The sequence below is a fragment of the Diadema antillarum genome, unplaced genomic scaffold, assembly GCF_040938485.1.
Source record: "Diadema antillarum isolate AM-2024a unplaced genomic scaffold, OU_Dant_1.0 seq00000998_RagTag, whole genome shotgun sequence".
Taxonomy (NCBI): Eukaryota; Metazoa; Echinodermata; class Echinoidea; order Diadematoida; family Diadematidae; genus Diadema; species Diadema antillarum.
The window spans coordinates 822,164-838,601 of NW_027271836.1; the positions used below are offsets into that span (position 1 = coordinate 822,164).

The window sequence follows — 16,438 nt, forward strand, 5'->3', positions numbered from 1 at the left end:
TAATGTGAAGTTTTTTGTTGTTTCTTCAGTAAAGCAGATACATGGCTGACATAATGAGAACAAGAATTATCTCTCAGGCTTAAATCTCTCAGTTATAACAGTTTCAAGAAAGAGAACCAGTGTCTCATGGACACACTGTAACATAGCATGACTTACAGGCGGTAATCATGCCCCCCCCCCCCCCCCCCCCCCCCCCGCCATAACGTTTAGTAATATTCCTACTTTTCTACTTTGCTAGCATCTTTTTTTTTTTATGTCAATCTGCCAGCCTGTACAAAAGGTACTTTTTTATTCATCCAAATATTCTCTTTGACAGTGTGCACTAGATCGCGGAATTTGCAACAGCTCCCTCATGTGACAAGTCTCAGAAAACATCTAGCAAAGGAGTTCTGCACTATATGATAAGACTACATTCAAACAGTGCAAAGCAGAGTGGGGTGTTAGAAGCCGACCTTCTGAAGCAGAGCAAAGAGTTGCAGGACATATGGTACCCATACTCATATAATATAAAGCATCTAATAATTATGCTTGTAAAACAGGGCTCTCTTTCTGACAACAAAACAATTAATTTACTTCATACTGGAGACTGACAAGAAAAATCAATGATAGGAGAAAACTTAATTGACAGGTGATTGAAGTAGGGAGAATAAAGAGGGAAATAAAGGAGATAAAAAACATGGTTGCAGAGAGAATGATGAAGGTAGACAATTGTGAAACAAGGTGAACATTGAGGCAAATCATTGAAGCAAAGTAAAGTCTCTCCTTCAGTTCAATTAAAGGAGAATTTATATACACAACTTAGAATTGCAGACAAATGTAACACAAACTAACATTTACATCTAGCATACGAGTACAGTCAAACCTGCCTTAGCAGCCACCTGCTGTATAAGGCCACTGAAAAGTTCCCTTCCCTATAAATGGAAAGTCATGTCAAATACCCTGTCTATAACAGCCACTTGTTTCCACCTCCCTGGAGGTTGGCCACTGTAGACAGGTTTGACTGTACACACTTTACAAACATGAATACATTGAATAAATAATTTGTCTTGCTAGAACATGGTAACAGTGGTATAAACAGCTGTACAGACAGTACAATGCACTGAAGACATGTTTTACAGACAAACAGAATACATACCCACAAACCATCCTAGGACAGTGCAAAAGTTTATGAAGAGAAATTTGGTCAGTCTTACAATTGCAACCATTTTAATCCTAATATGATTTTTCCTTTGACTCCTTGTTTTATAATATACCAATATGTATTGCATTGTTCTCTTTCCTTTGTTCTCAAATTATCTTTTTCTGTCTTTCTCTCCTTCACTATACATCTCTTCATTCTTGTGAGTAAATGCTTATCTCTTCATATTCATATATTAATACCTGCTAAAGATACAGTATCTTGACATAAATAATGTTTATATCTCCTATTGCATATCTCTCAATACGAGTCAATATATCTCAAGAATGATATACATGTTTATCTCTCCCATGCATTAAAAGCGTGTGTTGTTGTCTGTTCAATTTTTTACCGTTCAATGTGTAGGTGAATGTATATCATTCCCCATAGGCTTCCATTGTTTACTGTTCAATAATACATTGTATCTTGTCTCGTCTGCTACACGAGCACTTGCTGATTGCACGAACGCTTTATAGTGCGCAAAATCTTCAATTCTAAGTTTGCTATTTGCTTGACATGTAATTGTGTAGGGCCTACTACTTTTTCAGTGCTGTGTCAACTTCAAAGTCGAGTAGAAGTCTGGTACTTTTGTGCAGTTTATGCTTTCTCTACGTACATAATGATTATAGATGATAATAATTACATTGGACAGAATTAATTCATGGAATACCAGGGAATAAGGCACTTGTTAGGTTCAATGTTGCTCTCATCTCCAATTCATGCAATATTGGCCCTAACTCATGCAATATTTCCTGGTATCCCATTCACAGCCATCCAATATAATATACATATATTGCATGTTTATCTCTTCTAGTCAATAACACCTGATACCACTCAATACATCTTTATATTTCACACTCCTTACCTTTCCTTCCATCACTTCCATGATCCCACTCTGTGATCTGTTCCTGGACGTATTTAATATCTACAGCATCCAGCCATCCAATATATATATATATTTCATGTTTATCTCTTCTATTCCATTACTCTTGATACCTGTCTATATATCTTGATATACCTTGATACAATGTATATTTTAATATAGGTTGTATCTCTTCTATTCCTATCCCCTTATACCAGTCAATATATCTTAATATTTTCAACTCCTTACCTTTCCTTCCATCACCTCCATGATCCCACTCTGACACTCAGTGATCTGTTCCTGGACGTATTCAATATTAGCATTCAATCCATCAATCTGTTCATCGAGCTCCTTGATAGCTGACAGATCTTTGCCTCCTCCCTTCACGGCCTGGTCTCTCTTTGTCAAATATTTCTCCACTTTTTTACTCAGTTTGTGTCTGTGATGGATGAATCTTTCCATGTCTCTCTCCATGTGTGAGATGGTTTGTCTCCTAGCAACGATGTCTGTGATCTGAAAGAGGGCGACAAAAACGTAAATGAGATGAAAATATCACTGACTTAACTCTTACTGAAGATATTTAATTTTGATTAATGCAAGTAAATCCTTTCAAAATTAACCCAAATCACGTTTCATTCCACGGATCTTAAAAATCCAACTTCGCACAGTTGATATGGAGGGTTTACCAGACAAAAATTTTTAAAAATCGAAATTTTCAGGTGATCTTGATAAAGAAATGGCAAAATATCAAGACTTGGGAAAAATATAGGAAATCAGATTTATGTGTAATTTACAAAATATCATGTTTGATGCTATACTTTGCCCATCTCCATTCTTATGTCCACTACCTACGCTCACTTTCCATGACCATTTTCTATGTTCATTTCCTATATCTGCTTCTATGTCCTCTTTCTATGTTCTTTTTCTATGTCCACTTTTTATGTCTACTTTCTATGTCCACATTCTACGTCTACATTCTACGTCCATGTTCTGTGGCCATGTTCTACATCCATGTTTTACAATGTCAATGTTCTACATGTCCATTCAAAATGTGTCCACTGTATGCATAAAGTCATTTATGATTGTGTGTTAACCAGGGTAGAGTGAAGTCCAGCCCTAGAGAATTAACCTATTGAGCAAAGTTTGATTTTGCTACAACACACATTTCCCATAGACACCTGCCTGAGCATACTCAGGACTCGTCCTCAACGGGTTAAAGATCAGTCCATTCCTACCTTCCTCTCCACCATGTTCCACTTCTGCCTTGCTGCGCGAGACGAATATTCACTAGTATTCTTCCTCCCATGCTTAGCTGGTCTGCCTGTGTCCACCTTGGCCATCCCTCGTCGACTTAATGACCTTTGACCCGCGGGGCCTGTCTCTGCCGGGGCACTAGAGGGCTTCTTGGCGGGTCGGGTCACTCGGCCTGCCACCTTGTCTGACATGGGTTTCTGATTCTTACGAAGGGCTTCAAGCTGAAACAGAGCGAGAGAAGATGAAACTTGGTGAAACACCAGGGACCAGTTTTACCAGGCTCTAAAATCAATCCTACGTTATACTGTAAAACACGATATATTCGCGGCATGAAATTTTTGCAAATTGCAGATGATGGCCTTCTTTGCGGCATGAAATCTTTGTGAGTTAGCTCTAAGACTTAATGCATATGGTGTAGACAAGAACTTTCACATGTGCTTTAATTTTGCAAATCTTGGCTCACCGAAATTAAAATGCATGTGACATTCCTTGTTTTACAGTATACAACTGATCTTAGGGAGAATTTTGGGATCAACCCATCCTCAAAATTTAGGAACTATTTCACTTACCATTTGGGAACAACATCTTGCTCCCACCATGGCATATTCTACAATACATTCTGAATTCTATGTATCCCCTTCGCAACTTGATACAATGCCAATCTGTTCCAACTTTGAGTTCATCGTTGGGCTCGATATAGTTTTCATGTTAGTGAAACAGGGTAAAGAACACAAGTCATTATTCCATCCTCTTCCTCATTCAGCCATGTTTACCTCAAAGCAAACTGTCAGGGCAGTTTCCTTCGTCAAAGTCTTTTTCTTCTTAGCACTGAAATGGATATACTGTAACATATTCCATTTGAAGCCAGATTCAAGGAAGTGGTGTGTAATTCAAGGCTACTAGATAAAACCATGACACACAGTGCCTTGAAACACCTGTTGGTCATTGGAATGTGTATCCTTTACGAGTCAAGTTGTTATCTGTTATCAATCATTAGATACAATACATGCACACACATGATTACAGTATCAGCCCTACTCTAACAATCTTTCACTCAGCGACCACCGGAATGCAATCATTTAAACTCTTTGTGAGTTGTTTGAAAGTTTCCATGGTGAAGTAAAGGAGAAAGACAGGTTTGCAGTACCACCATGTGTATGAAATCCTTTCAAGGATTGTCAGTGGGTGAAAGAAGAACCTAGAAAGAGAAGAGCTGAGGAGGGAAGTGACACAGGGAGAGTGTAAGGCAGGCAAATAGTGATAGTTGAGGGACATTGGACAATAGAGGGAGCACTAATGGAGATGTGTGAGTTGTAAGGAAGACTAGAGTGAGAATCAAGTAAAGGGTTTGGAAGTCAGCAGGAAGAGAAAGAAATCCTCACTGCTTCATGTTTCCTCTTCAAGACAATCTCTCTCTGCTTGGCCGATGCCTCCAGAGATTTGATCTGAGTCTCTTGTCTCCTGGATTCTTTCTTCAGTCTCTGGATCTCTCGGGACGACTGCTGGTCTCGGCTACGACTCTTCTGCTGCTCCTCTCGGATCTGCTTCATGAGCTTCACCTGAAGGGGAGAATTTGGTGAGAGAGAACTATTATAGATAAACAGACAGACAAGCAAGCAGACAAAGTAAGGGGGAGAAGGGGAGTGAAACAGGCAAAAGTGACAGAGACCTATTCAGCTTGTTAACCAATATAAACAATCAACTCTTCATGAGCTTCACCTGTAGGGGGAGGATTAGGTGAGAGAGAATTATTATAGATAGACAGAGGGACAGACGGACAAACATACATCGTGAGGGAGGAGGAGAGAATGATTATAGACAAACAGAGTGAGAAAGGGAAAGAGAGAGACAGCAAACAGTGTGTCATTAAATTGATTTGGACCTACAAATTTTTTGAATTCGGATGGTTAACCAGTCAATCTCACAGTCAATCTGATAGAATCTGACCCTTCTCATGTAGAGGGAGGATGAAGATTGGGTGAGAGAGAATGATTATAAACAGACAGAAAGACGGACCAACGGACAGACAGACATAGTGACGAAGGAAGAAAGATAAACAGTGTGTCATTGAACTAATCAGATTATTAACCAGTCAATCTCACAGTCAATCTACGGAATGGAATATCACCATTCTCACATGAATACCCATCTACCTTCCTACACTGAGATTCTCAACCAACTTGAATCCTAAAATACTGAGTGAAGTCACCATCAAACTATTAAGACTCAAATGGGAACACAATGGGGTAGTATTTGAGAATTATCATTCCTCAAGCACACTGATCCACTGGTTGGAGACATAGTACACTACATTTTTTTTTTCATTAACCAGGCATTCAAAGTAGAGACTGTGCTTAAAATTCACCTCAGTGAAAACAGAATTCTGTATTATCATGACAAAATATATGTACCTACAGGCACTTCCTACCTCCCCGCGGCGATAGAAACTACATGTCTCAAAGAATATTTAGCAGAACTACAGATGTCATAAAAGTGCATTATTCACATAGGTCACATTAATCAAATTTGTATTGAATTTGGTACGTGTATTGAATTTCTAGTGTAAAAGTTACTAAATTGTTGACTTCTTTCAATCAAGAGTCATTCAATCTGGACTAAAAAAAAAAGAATGTTCTTCCTTCCAAAGCAGTCTGATTATCTAGTGAAAGCTGTATAAAAACAGGAAGTCTGTTAAATCTGTGATATCTGGAGAAAAAAAATAGAATGAGCTTTAAACATCAGAATATTTTTTTTTAATGTGCAGTGGTGCCAATTGACACCAGTAGTTTGCCATTCTCCACCACACTCATCATAACCTGCATGCCAACGAGACAAAGTGACCTCTGACCTTGGTTTCTTTCATCTTGGTCACTTCATCCTGGAGTCCTTTCATCTGTTTCTCAAAACGAGATTTAGTCTTGAGAATCTTGCTGTGTTCTTTCTGAGCCTTCAGCAATCGGTCCTTCTCTTCAGACAACTTCTTTAGTTTGATCTCAAATTCCTTCCTGATTTTATCTGCTTTGTCCTTTGTCCTTGACTCGGCCATTGACCCTGGTGAACAAGGATAAGAAAGTGACCACGGTAAAAAAATCTCATTCCACAATCTGTCTTAAGCCAAACACACATTACACAATTTGACCGGTTGCACAGCTAGAGATGCGAGCAAGGTCATATGACCAGTAGCACGACTCGACATCGAACACTATATGATCAGACTACAGAGATATGCCTACGACCGTTCTGATTTCAGTACATTATATTGTAGTTTGATGGACGGAAAGCCCACAACCAGTTGTGAAAATCACCTCCAACAAAATTGTACACTACTGTACTATTCAGCTATTGCTCATAGCAATGTCAGTGTTATTTGATATATAGTTTGTGAACTATCAAGGATCAAAAGTGGGAAATGTTTGTTTTATAACTCATAGTACAAACTGTAAGGCAACTCTTTTTAAACGAAATTCCTTCGATATGTTTTTTCATGAGCTGAATTGTTAACTTGTTAGACGTTTTCTGGTGTACGGTACAAACTACACGTACAGTACATGCACATAATGCATTGTATACCACTCTAATATGGAGCATTCTAAATGTTGGTGTCCATTTATACAGAGTTTAGAGGGCTTCAGAGCCTGATACCCAGTAGCCCTTTAAAGACAAGTCCAGAGTTTACTCAGGCAAGAGTGTCTATGGGAAATGCATGGTGTAGAAGCCGTTCTTAATAGATTAATACAGAGTAGGGGTGCTTCAGAAGCTTTCTTAAAGTAATCATAACACCCAGGTACAGCCAGGGTCTTACTCACCCAAATTTTCCAGGACCTTATCTCGTTCACTCTCCGTCTCTCTGATCTTGTCATGAAGTGAGCAAAGTTTCTCTTCATACTGAGCCTTCATAGCATGAAGTCTCTTCTGACTCAGTTCTAACTCCTCTATCAGTCTCTGTTTGATGTTGATCTCACACGAAAGCTCCGCCAGGTTTTCTTGAAGCTGGGACGTCTCTGTTTCAAAGGGAATCATCAGTATTCACGGTCAACAAGGATTTCTTGGATTGGATGTCCAAGCAATGGTATGGAGTACACATTACATGTTGCATTTTTTTTTTACTTAACATCAATTTTTTTCATGAAAGGCTCTCATTTACTGAAAGAGAAATTCTGCCCCCTCTTTTTCTGAAGTTTGGAATTACAAATGAATCAATGGGAAAGTGGAATTTTAGCAGTTTTTCAGTATCACTATTTTGTAGAATAGTGTGATGAGGTACAAAACTGTATGTCTTGGGGCCCCTTTTTCATTGTTTAAACCTATAATATCTTATATCTGTTCATTTCTAACCCTTCACATACCTCATTTACAACTCTGGAAACTTTTGAAAGGATGATGCTACTGCTTTGAAACACAGTATTTGTCATGTATGGCATACCTTACCAGTGCATGCTCAATTCTAGCTTAATCCCATAATCCCTTCATTGTTGTCCCTATGGAGCACTACATCCTGTTTTTTGTCCCAATCACTGCAGAGCACAGCTTGGTAAGATTAAGTGCTTGAATAGACCCTCAACTTCAGAGTCTCTCTTGTTAGTACCACACTTCTCCTGAGTGTGTACTTTCTTTCCAATATCTAGATAGGATAGGAGATCCCATTTGAATTGAATTTAAAGTACTAAAGTCTGCCTGTTCAGAATCTGCCATTAATTGAAGATCCATGTCTGGCGACTTTTTGTTCGTTTTGTGATGCAGGGTCACAAAGTGAAACTAAGGAATTAATGAGAAATCTCACCTTCCTCATCAGATTCTGAGTCACTGCTACTACTGGAGTCCTTGTCATCATCGTCTTCATCATCGGCATCGAGCTCCTCCTTCTCCTCCTCGTCCTTTTCTTCCTTCCCTCCTTCCATCTCAGTGTCCTGCACTGAGTCATGACTCTCATCGGTCACTTCTTCACAAGACTCTATGTCCTTCTCGCTGCCACTGAATGATCAAATTACAGCAAGAGTTTGATAGCAAAAGAAATAAGGTGCTACTTTTTAACATTTGAATGAAGTCTAGTTATCAGGGCCCCGTTGCAAGAAAGTTGCAATCAATTGCAAATAATTGCTAATTTTGAAACAACCATTCTGATTGGCTCAGGGTCTGCCCTATTAAGAAGACATGCATGCAACAATGATTTTGATTGGCCAGTGACAATCAGTTGCAAGTTGCGTTTAAACGCAAAGTTTCTTGCAACGGGGCCCAGATAGAGTAATTTTGAGATCATGTCCATGACACCTCACATGTCTAATACACAACAAAGAATATTTCAAATCACAGCAAGAGTTCGAAATTAGGGAATGCTTTTAAGCATGTAGAATTAAGTCTATAATCAAACAATGTAAAATGAGACCATCCCCATGAGATCCTTCACATGTAACACAACTAGGAATATTTCAAATCATAGCAAGAGTTTGAAATAAGGTGATACTTTTTGACATTTTTAATCATGGCCATAATCAGACAGAGTAAAATGAGACCACGTCAATAACACCTCACATGTTTACACAAGAAGGAACATTTTAGAAGACACGGTGAAAACATTCCATAATTTAATTTTGTTTTCTCTATTTTTAGCAGCTTTAATCTCAAATACCTGAAATAAAAATTCAACTGTCTAAAGTTTATCTGTTCTTCGTAGTTACACAAAGGGAAAGACATCACAACATTTTCTCTTACTGACATTACAGACCCAGTAGCCTGGCCAGAAAAAGATTGTTGTGATTGTAGTGAAGTCTTTTAATCTGCTGCCCACCTACAGGTACATTAAAAAACCACAACTAGCGCAGGCCTGCTAGAATAGAGTTCCCGTCAGTGAATTATGTGCACAGAAGAGTACCGCTATTGGTACCGTAGCAGAAGTGCACCTTTATTGGTAACAAACATGTGCTCATAACAGTAACATTCAATTTCACTTGAGATTCTTTGGCTGAGTATGTATTTTACACAGAGATCACTGATAAAGCAACACACAACTTGTTACAGCAGGGGATTCTCAAATATAACTAAGTTGGACCAGCCTTCCCAAACCATGAGATATCTTCGGCTACTATGTGTTGTTTTAAGGTTTGCATGGTGAAGTAAATGAGGGAGAAAGATTTGCGGTGACATCATGTGTATGAAGTCCTTAACCGGATCGTTGTTTGGCAGAAGAGCCTAGAAAGAGGAGAAATGAAGAGGACGTTTCAGGCAGGTTGACTGTCCTTCGTCAGAAGGCTACTGTATCTTAAGATCTAAAACCAAGTCTGACTGATCACCATGACAACATACCCATGAGAATGTCTCCTCTTCTCAACCTGTTTGATCTTCTCTTGATCACTCTCCACCTGTTTCTTGGCATCAGCCAGGACGGAGGCCACTCTGGTGTCCTCATCACCATGGAACTCATTCTCAAATCTGGAGAGAGGAACAAAGAGACTTGGAGTCAATATCAAGAAACAAAAGCTGCATTCATGCAAAGGAAAAAAATGTTTCCTTATCGCAATGCAAAACTCATGTTTATTTGCTATCGTTCACACAAACTATAATTACACGGTTGTGAAATGTAAAATACAAGTAGTTTTTTCTTTTAATACTCATAAGTACCATTCATACACAATTGAATTAATGCTTTTTGAAACTCGAGTTGTGTAATGCCATGTACAAAATGTCAATTCTTGTGTGTGGATACCAAAAAATCTGTAATTACAGCGTATCATGATCTGCATTGCAATGCAAAAATCCTGCTTGCTTTCGTCAGTGAAGGGTACATTGTCAATCAGTAGCAATAAATACAATTTGACAGATTCATTACTTCGAAGAAAACAAAATTTTTATTACATGCAAGTCTACTACATTGATATGTTCACATTCATGAAATTCTTTGGTCCAGATATATTTACATCGCATCTGATAGACAAATTGCCCTACATTGATGTATTAATGTCGATGTAGTGCAATTTGTCAATCAGTTAATACTAAGTATATTGATATGACTTCACATAATGTTCCAGCTGAATCTAATGAGGTAAAGACTTGATGTTGGACTCCAAAGAGAATTCAAGGATAAGAGTTTGATGAGTTGAATACAAAGTCGTCGTAAAATCAAATACGGACTTTGTCAATCAGTAGCAATTAAAACAATTTGATGGATTCATTAATTTGAAGAGCTCTCAACATACAATGACTTCACATAATGTCCAGTGGGATCCAGTGAGGTAAAGGCTTGATGTCTGAGTTTAAATTGGGAAATCACGTTTGAGAGTTTTAGATAACAGGGAGATTCAACCTAAAATCAACTACAGCCTAGACTTTCCTTCCATACTCACATGGGTGCATTGAAGATGACTGAGCTTGGTCTGAGGGGGACGTGGGATGGACTGTGGGTATGTCTTGGGGTGACTCTGACCGGTGAGTCCACTGCCTTCCTTCGTAGGGCTGAATTCATCGAGGTTAGGGTCAGGGAAGGGTCTGGGGTAATTGTCCAGGGGTTAACTGTATTGGAACCCAATTAACATTGTTAACTTGTATAGCAATGTCTTCTATAAAATGATGTAGTGTATTCCTGTGATCTGATTGGTCGATTGTGAACATCATCCTCTCAGTGATTACATGCACATTTTCTTTGAGTGTAATGAAGGCAAACAGAGACAGTCAAAGGGCAGCAGTGAGCTGGGTGTTAAAGGGATGGTATAGTATTTGTGGAGATGAGAATTGCCCTTTAACTTTTCGCGATACTACCAAGAAACCACTTCCAAAGTAGTAGAGACCATGCCATTGTAATAGAAATTCAACGTTTATTTGATAAAAGTCGGTTTTCAAATGGCTGAGACGTCCAAAATAAAGTAAAAACAAAGCAATCCTAATAAAAGGTGGGTCCCACCATTTATTAGGATTACTTTGTTTTGGGTATCTCAGCCATTTCAAAACCAATTTTCATCAAAAAAAAAGTTGAATTCCTCTTGGAATTACTTGCTCATTCATATTTCACAAGAAGTTTCTCATCATCTCACCCAAAAATGTAATAGAAACCTGAAGTTAGGTCTCAACCAAACCTATACGATCCCTCTAAAGAGTTTAGATGAAGTAGTCCTACCTGAGATCTTCTATCTCTTTGATGTATCCTGTCATCATGGTGGTCGTCTCATCCATCTCACCATCAGTGTGTCCTGTCAGGTCAAAGGTCATAAAACAGTTTACAGTAGATCTCACTTATCTTTCTATGGTACCCATACATAAATGTTCTCAGATGAGCAGTTGTAGTGTGTGATGTCTGGTTTAACATGACACATTCTTCATAAATATGTTTTGGCAAATACATGAATGAATTCAATTGAATTGCATGAATGGTTTTGAATTGAATGAATGGTTTATTGATCACGAAACTTCGCAGCCAAATGGCTGAATTGCATCTGATTTACATCGATAAAAATACAGTGAGACAAAATAACTTATGACAACAACAAATCATCAGTTACATCAGTTGTGGCAATACATTCAGTATATAAAAATATAGGTTTTTAAAAGCAGGAATACCTCAGTTGAATTCTTTCGTATTGTGAGACTTTATACTTGATTTTCTGTGCTCACAGAAACCAAATGATGCACTATAACTTTTCAAAGACTTGAGCTTAACCAATTCAACACACGGTGCCATGATGACAATAATAGTACTGAATGAAATCTGGTAAAAATGTCGGCCTTAAGAGAAAAAGACAAATATGTAAAGATAAATCTGTCTCTAAAGATTACTGTTACAATCAAACAAAAGTCAGAGATAATCAAACTTAAGTCAGATGTTAGCCAATCACAAAAGCGTATTCAGAGACTTATAATTGATATTCTAACTTGTGTTTGATATCAGCTGGACTAATGCTCTGATTACTGTAAAACACGATATTATTAACGGCATGAAAATTTCGCGAATTGGAGCCGACGGCCTTTATCGCTGCATGAAATTTTCGCAGATTGCTGCTGGCATCCAATGCATATTGTGTACGTAGGCAAGAACGTTCGCGTGCATTTTAATTTTGAGAATGTTGGCGCTGGCAAAGTTCACGAAATGTGACCCTGCACCTCAAAACAAACAAAAAGTCGCCAGACATGGATTTTTAGTTAAGAGTAGATTCTGAAAGAGCAGACTTTAAGCTTTAAAATGATGTATAACTCAATTCAAATGGACCCTCCTAACCTATCTAAGTATTGGTAAGAAAGGACACACTCTGGAAAGTGTGAACTGAGAAAACAGGCTCTGAAGTACAGGGTGTATTCAAGCACTTAATCTTTACCAAGCTATACTGGCTGTGGGATGAATGGAACAAAGAAACAGGATGTTGACCACTGGAGCAACAACAATGAAGGGGTTATCAGATTAAGCTGAAATTAAGCATGCTTCATTAGCACATTCTGTACATGACAAATGCCAACTTTCAATGCAGTAGCATTATTGTCTCTAAAGTTATTGGAGTCGAAAGTGAAGTGTATGGCTAGGGTTTTTGAGAAATGGGAAGAGGGTTCTATGAGAAACAACTAATCACACTATTCCACCAAAAAGTGTTCGAGAAAAACTGCTGAAAACACAAGTTCCTGTTTTTTTTAATGATCCCAAACTTTAATATGATATGGAAAAAGACTTGCTCTTTCAGAAAATATGAAAAGCTAAAAATTGGCACGGTTGACTCATTTCACTTATTTTCAGTCCTCACACAAAATCACTGTGTGCGACTTTTTGTTTGTTTTGAGATGCACGGTCACAAATTACAATGAATGTGAATATTCCTCTTTTTACAGAACAAAGTAGCTCTCACCTGGAGAAGCCGACATGCCAAACCTGGCCTGTTCAGCCACCAGTAAAGCAATCCTAGCTGTCAGTCCATCTATAGTCTCCTGTAAAGCCTTGATCCTTTCTCTCAGGTTTGTGTTCTCTACTTGAAGCATGGTGTTCTCATGGAAGAGGTCATTGATCTCCTCCACTCCATCAGAGTTCATTGACCTCTTACCCTGTACCATCACACATTAGTAGAGTGACAAAACAGATAAACATCAAACATAATTCTTCCTTTTTGCATTTGTGGTGGAGAGAGTGTGGTTGCAGTGATTTTGACAAAACACATACACATGAATTAAAGAAGGAAGGAAATCCTTTCCTTTTACATTTTTTTTTTTTTTTTTTTTTTTTTTTTTGGGGGGGGGAGGTAGTGCAGTTGTAGGTGTTTTCTTTTCCTGCTATCCCCTATGAATACTGGGGGCTTGATACGTATCTTCCAACGTCATTATGTCACTGCCATGAACTGTCTTCAAATGAAGTCAGACTGAGCCATGTCAACAACCTCAGGCTGAGTATTTCAATAATCACAAGGATTTAAAGCTAATAATAGTGGTCAACATGGCATTATGTTCATAGCTGCACATAAGTATTAAAGATGTAGGAATACTTTTAAAAAGTCACTGTAAATACATCACACCAGACCTGTCAAATAGTACGACTATACACCCGATGGAGGATAGTAAGCAAATAATCAACGTTGGTGAAGGTGATGGGACAAACTATCACTTCCGAGGCGACCTGGATGTAGCTATCTTTCCGCAGCGCAGCTGAGGAAAGATAGCGTACACATTCAGATCGCCGAGGAAGTGATAGTTTGTCTCATTGCCTGAAACTAAAAGTTGATTATTTGCTTTATATTCCACATCTACGGTCCTAGAAATTCCCATTTTATTCCACATCTGAAACAGTTTTAGCTGTCTTTAGGTATCCTTAGTATGGCTTAGCCTTGGCTATAGCCTCGGCTACGTGTGCGCGTAGATGACAAAACAATGAATTTGCTGCGCGCCGGCACCGAAGTGAAAGTGCGTTGCACTGTGTACTGTCAAGTGACCTAGGTCATATGATAGTCCACAGTGCAACGCACTTTTATTTCACACGTACTCATCTTGTGTTAGGACTGTGTAGACTGTGTGGAGATCAGCGAAACAAAAGGGACTATCAACATAGAGTGTAACAAACTTTTCTTCTCAGGTGATGTGATGGGCAAAACTACGCTTCATCACGTGATCAGCTCTGGACCAATCCTATTGCAACATTCTTAGTATGTGGAATATAATACTTATTAACCCGTTGAGGACAAGTCCCGAGTATACTCAAGTTGGGCAAGTGTCTATGGGAAATGCGTGTTGTAGCAAAATCAGTCCGTTCTCAACAGCGTAAGAAGAAAAACTGACCTGTTTGTAGTCGTTGAGTTCATCTTGCAGCCTCTTGATCTCAGCTCTGAGGACAGCCAGCTGACGACTGGTCTTATCCTGGTTGGCTACCACAACATTCTTGATATTCCTGGCTCTATTAGCATAGCGCAGGGTGTTGAGAGTCTCCATAAAGTCTGGGTCTGAGGGACTCACGCAGGCTATCATTAGAGTTCGGCTGAAGAAAACAAATATCAGAGACAACATGTTAACTATCACTGATATCACTTAAACATTGATTGCATCTAATTATTGATAGCATTGACAGAATATCATCAATGAAAACATCTTACCATTGATAGAAAAAAAAACCAGTGATGGAATATTACCATTGGTGAAATAATTGATGGATTATTATCATTGATAGCATCTTACATGTACCACTGATAATATACAGCATGTTACCATTGACAGAATGTTACCATTCATACCATATTACTATTGATAGAATATTACCAGTAACAGCATCTTACCATTGATGTAATATTACCAATGATGGCATCTTACCATTGATGTAATATTACCAGTAATAGCATCTTACCATTGATGTAATATTACCAATGATGGCATCTTACCATTGATGTAATATTACCAGTAATAGCATCTTACCATTGATGTAATATTACCAATGATGGTATCTTACCATTGATGTAATATTACCAGTAATAGCATCTTACCATTGATGTAATATTACCAATGATGGCATCTTACCATTGATGTAATATTACCAGTAATAGCATCTTACCATTGATGTAATATTACCAATGATACCATCTTACCATTGATAGAAAATTACCACTGATGGAATATTACCATTGGTAGAATTATTGATGGGATATTACTACTGATAGTATCTTATCATTGAGAGCATTTTAGCATTGTTGGAACATTACCATTGATAGTGCATACAATATTACCAGTTATAGGACATTACCACTGATAGCATTTTACCATTGATAGAACATTACCATTGATGTGAAACACGTTACCAATGCTACTCATACAGCAAAGTTTTAAGTCAGTACTGATATACTGCCAAGAACCTCAATCCCACACCCTTCACCATTCATAACATCTTACTATGAAATCATAGGATTTTACCATTGATAATCATACAGCAAAGTTTTATGTCAAACTATCAAAAATCCCAATCCCACACCTGTCACCATTCATAACATCTTACTATTAAATCATAGGATTTTACTATTGATATTCATACAGCAAAGATTTACGTATATCAAAAATCCCAATCCAACACCTGTCACCATTCATAACATCTTACTATTAAATCATAGGATTTTACTATTGATAATCATACAGCAAAGTTTTACGTACATCAAAAATCCCAATCCAACACCTGTCACCATTCATAACATCTTACTATTAAATCATAGGATTTTACTATTGATAATCATACAGCAAAGTTTTACGTACATCAAAAATCCCAATCCAACACCTGTCACCATTCATAACATCTTACTATTAAATCATAGGATTTTACTATTGATAATCATACAGCAAAGTTTTACGTACATCAAAAATCCCAATCCAACACCTGTCACCATTCATAACATCTTACTATTAAATCATAGGATTTTACTATTGATAATCATACAGCAAAGTTTTACGTACATCAAAAATCCCAATCCAACACCTGTCACCATTCATAACATCTTACTATTAAATCATACCATCTTTCCATTGACAATCACACAACAAAGTTTTATATCAAGAATCCCAATCCCACTCCTCCTCACCTGTTTCCTCCCAGTGAATCTTGAAGGAGACGAGTCAGTTTAGAATCTCGGTATGGAACGTGAGAAGATTTCTTGGCTGGGTCTCCTAAAGCACTGATCACATTCCCCAAGGCAAGCTGTGTGAGAGAAGAGAGAACCATG

At 38.1% G+C, this 16,438-nt stretch overlaps 1 protein-coding gene across 1 annotated transcript in view; it reads right to left on the reverse strand.

The window, feature by feature from the left end:
* Positions 1–16,438, reverse strand: part of LOC139742362 (kinesin-like protein KIF21A) — a 41,836-nt gene that overhangs the window by 16,827 nt on the left and 8,571 nt on the right. Inside the window, exons 8-20 of the mRNA XM_071652940.1 lie at positions 16,298–16,413; positions 14,523–14,718; positions 13,109–13,301; positions 11,398–11,512; positions 11,000–11,020; positions 10,631–10,753; positions 9,594–9,719; positions 8,074–8,264; positions 7,100–7,294; positions 6,142–6,344; positions 4,676–4,852; positions 3,275–3,514; positions 2,289–2,552 (exon numbers count right to left, since the gene is read on the reverse strand). Of these exons, the coding sequence (XP_071509041.1) occupies positions 2,289–2,552; positions 3,275–3,514; positions 4,676–4,852; positions 6,142–6,344; positions 7,100–7,294; positions 8,074–8,264; positions 9,594–9,719; positions 10,631–10,753; positions 11,000–11,020; positions 11,398–11,512; positions 13,109–13,301; positions 14,523–14,718; positions 16,298–16,413 (2,160 nt within the window). The remainder of the gene's footprint in view (positions 1–2,288; positions 2,553–3,274; positions 3,515–4,675; positions 4,853–6,141; positions 6,345–7,099; positions 7,295–8,073; positions 8,265–9,593; positions 9,720–10,630; positions 10,754–10,999; positions 11,021–11,397; positions 11,513–13,108; positions 13,302–14,522; positions 14,719–16,297; positions 16,414–16,438) is intronic.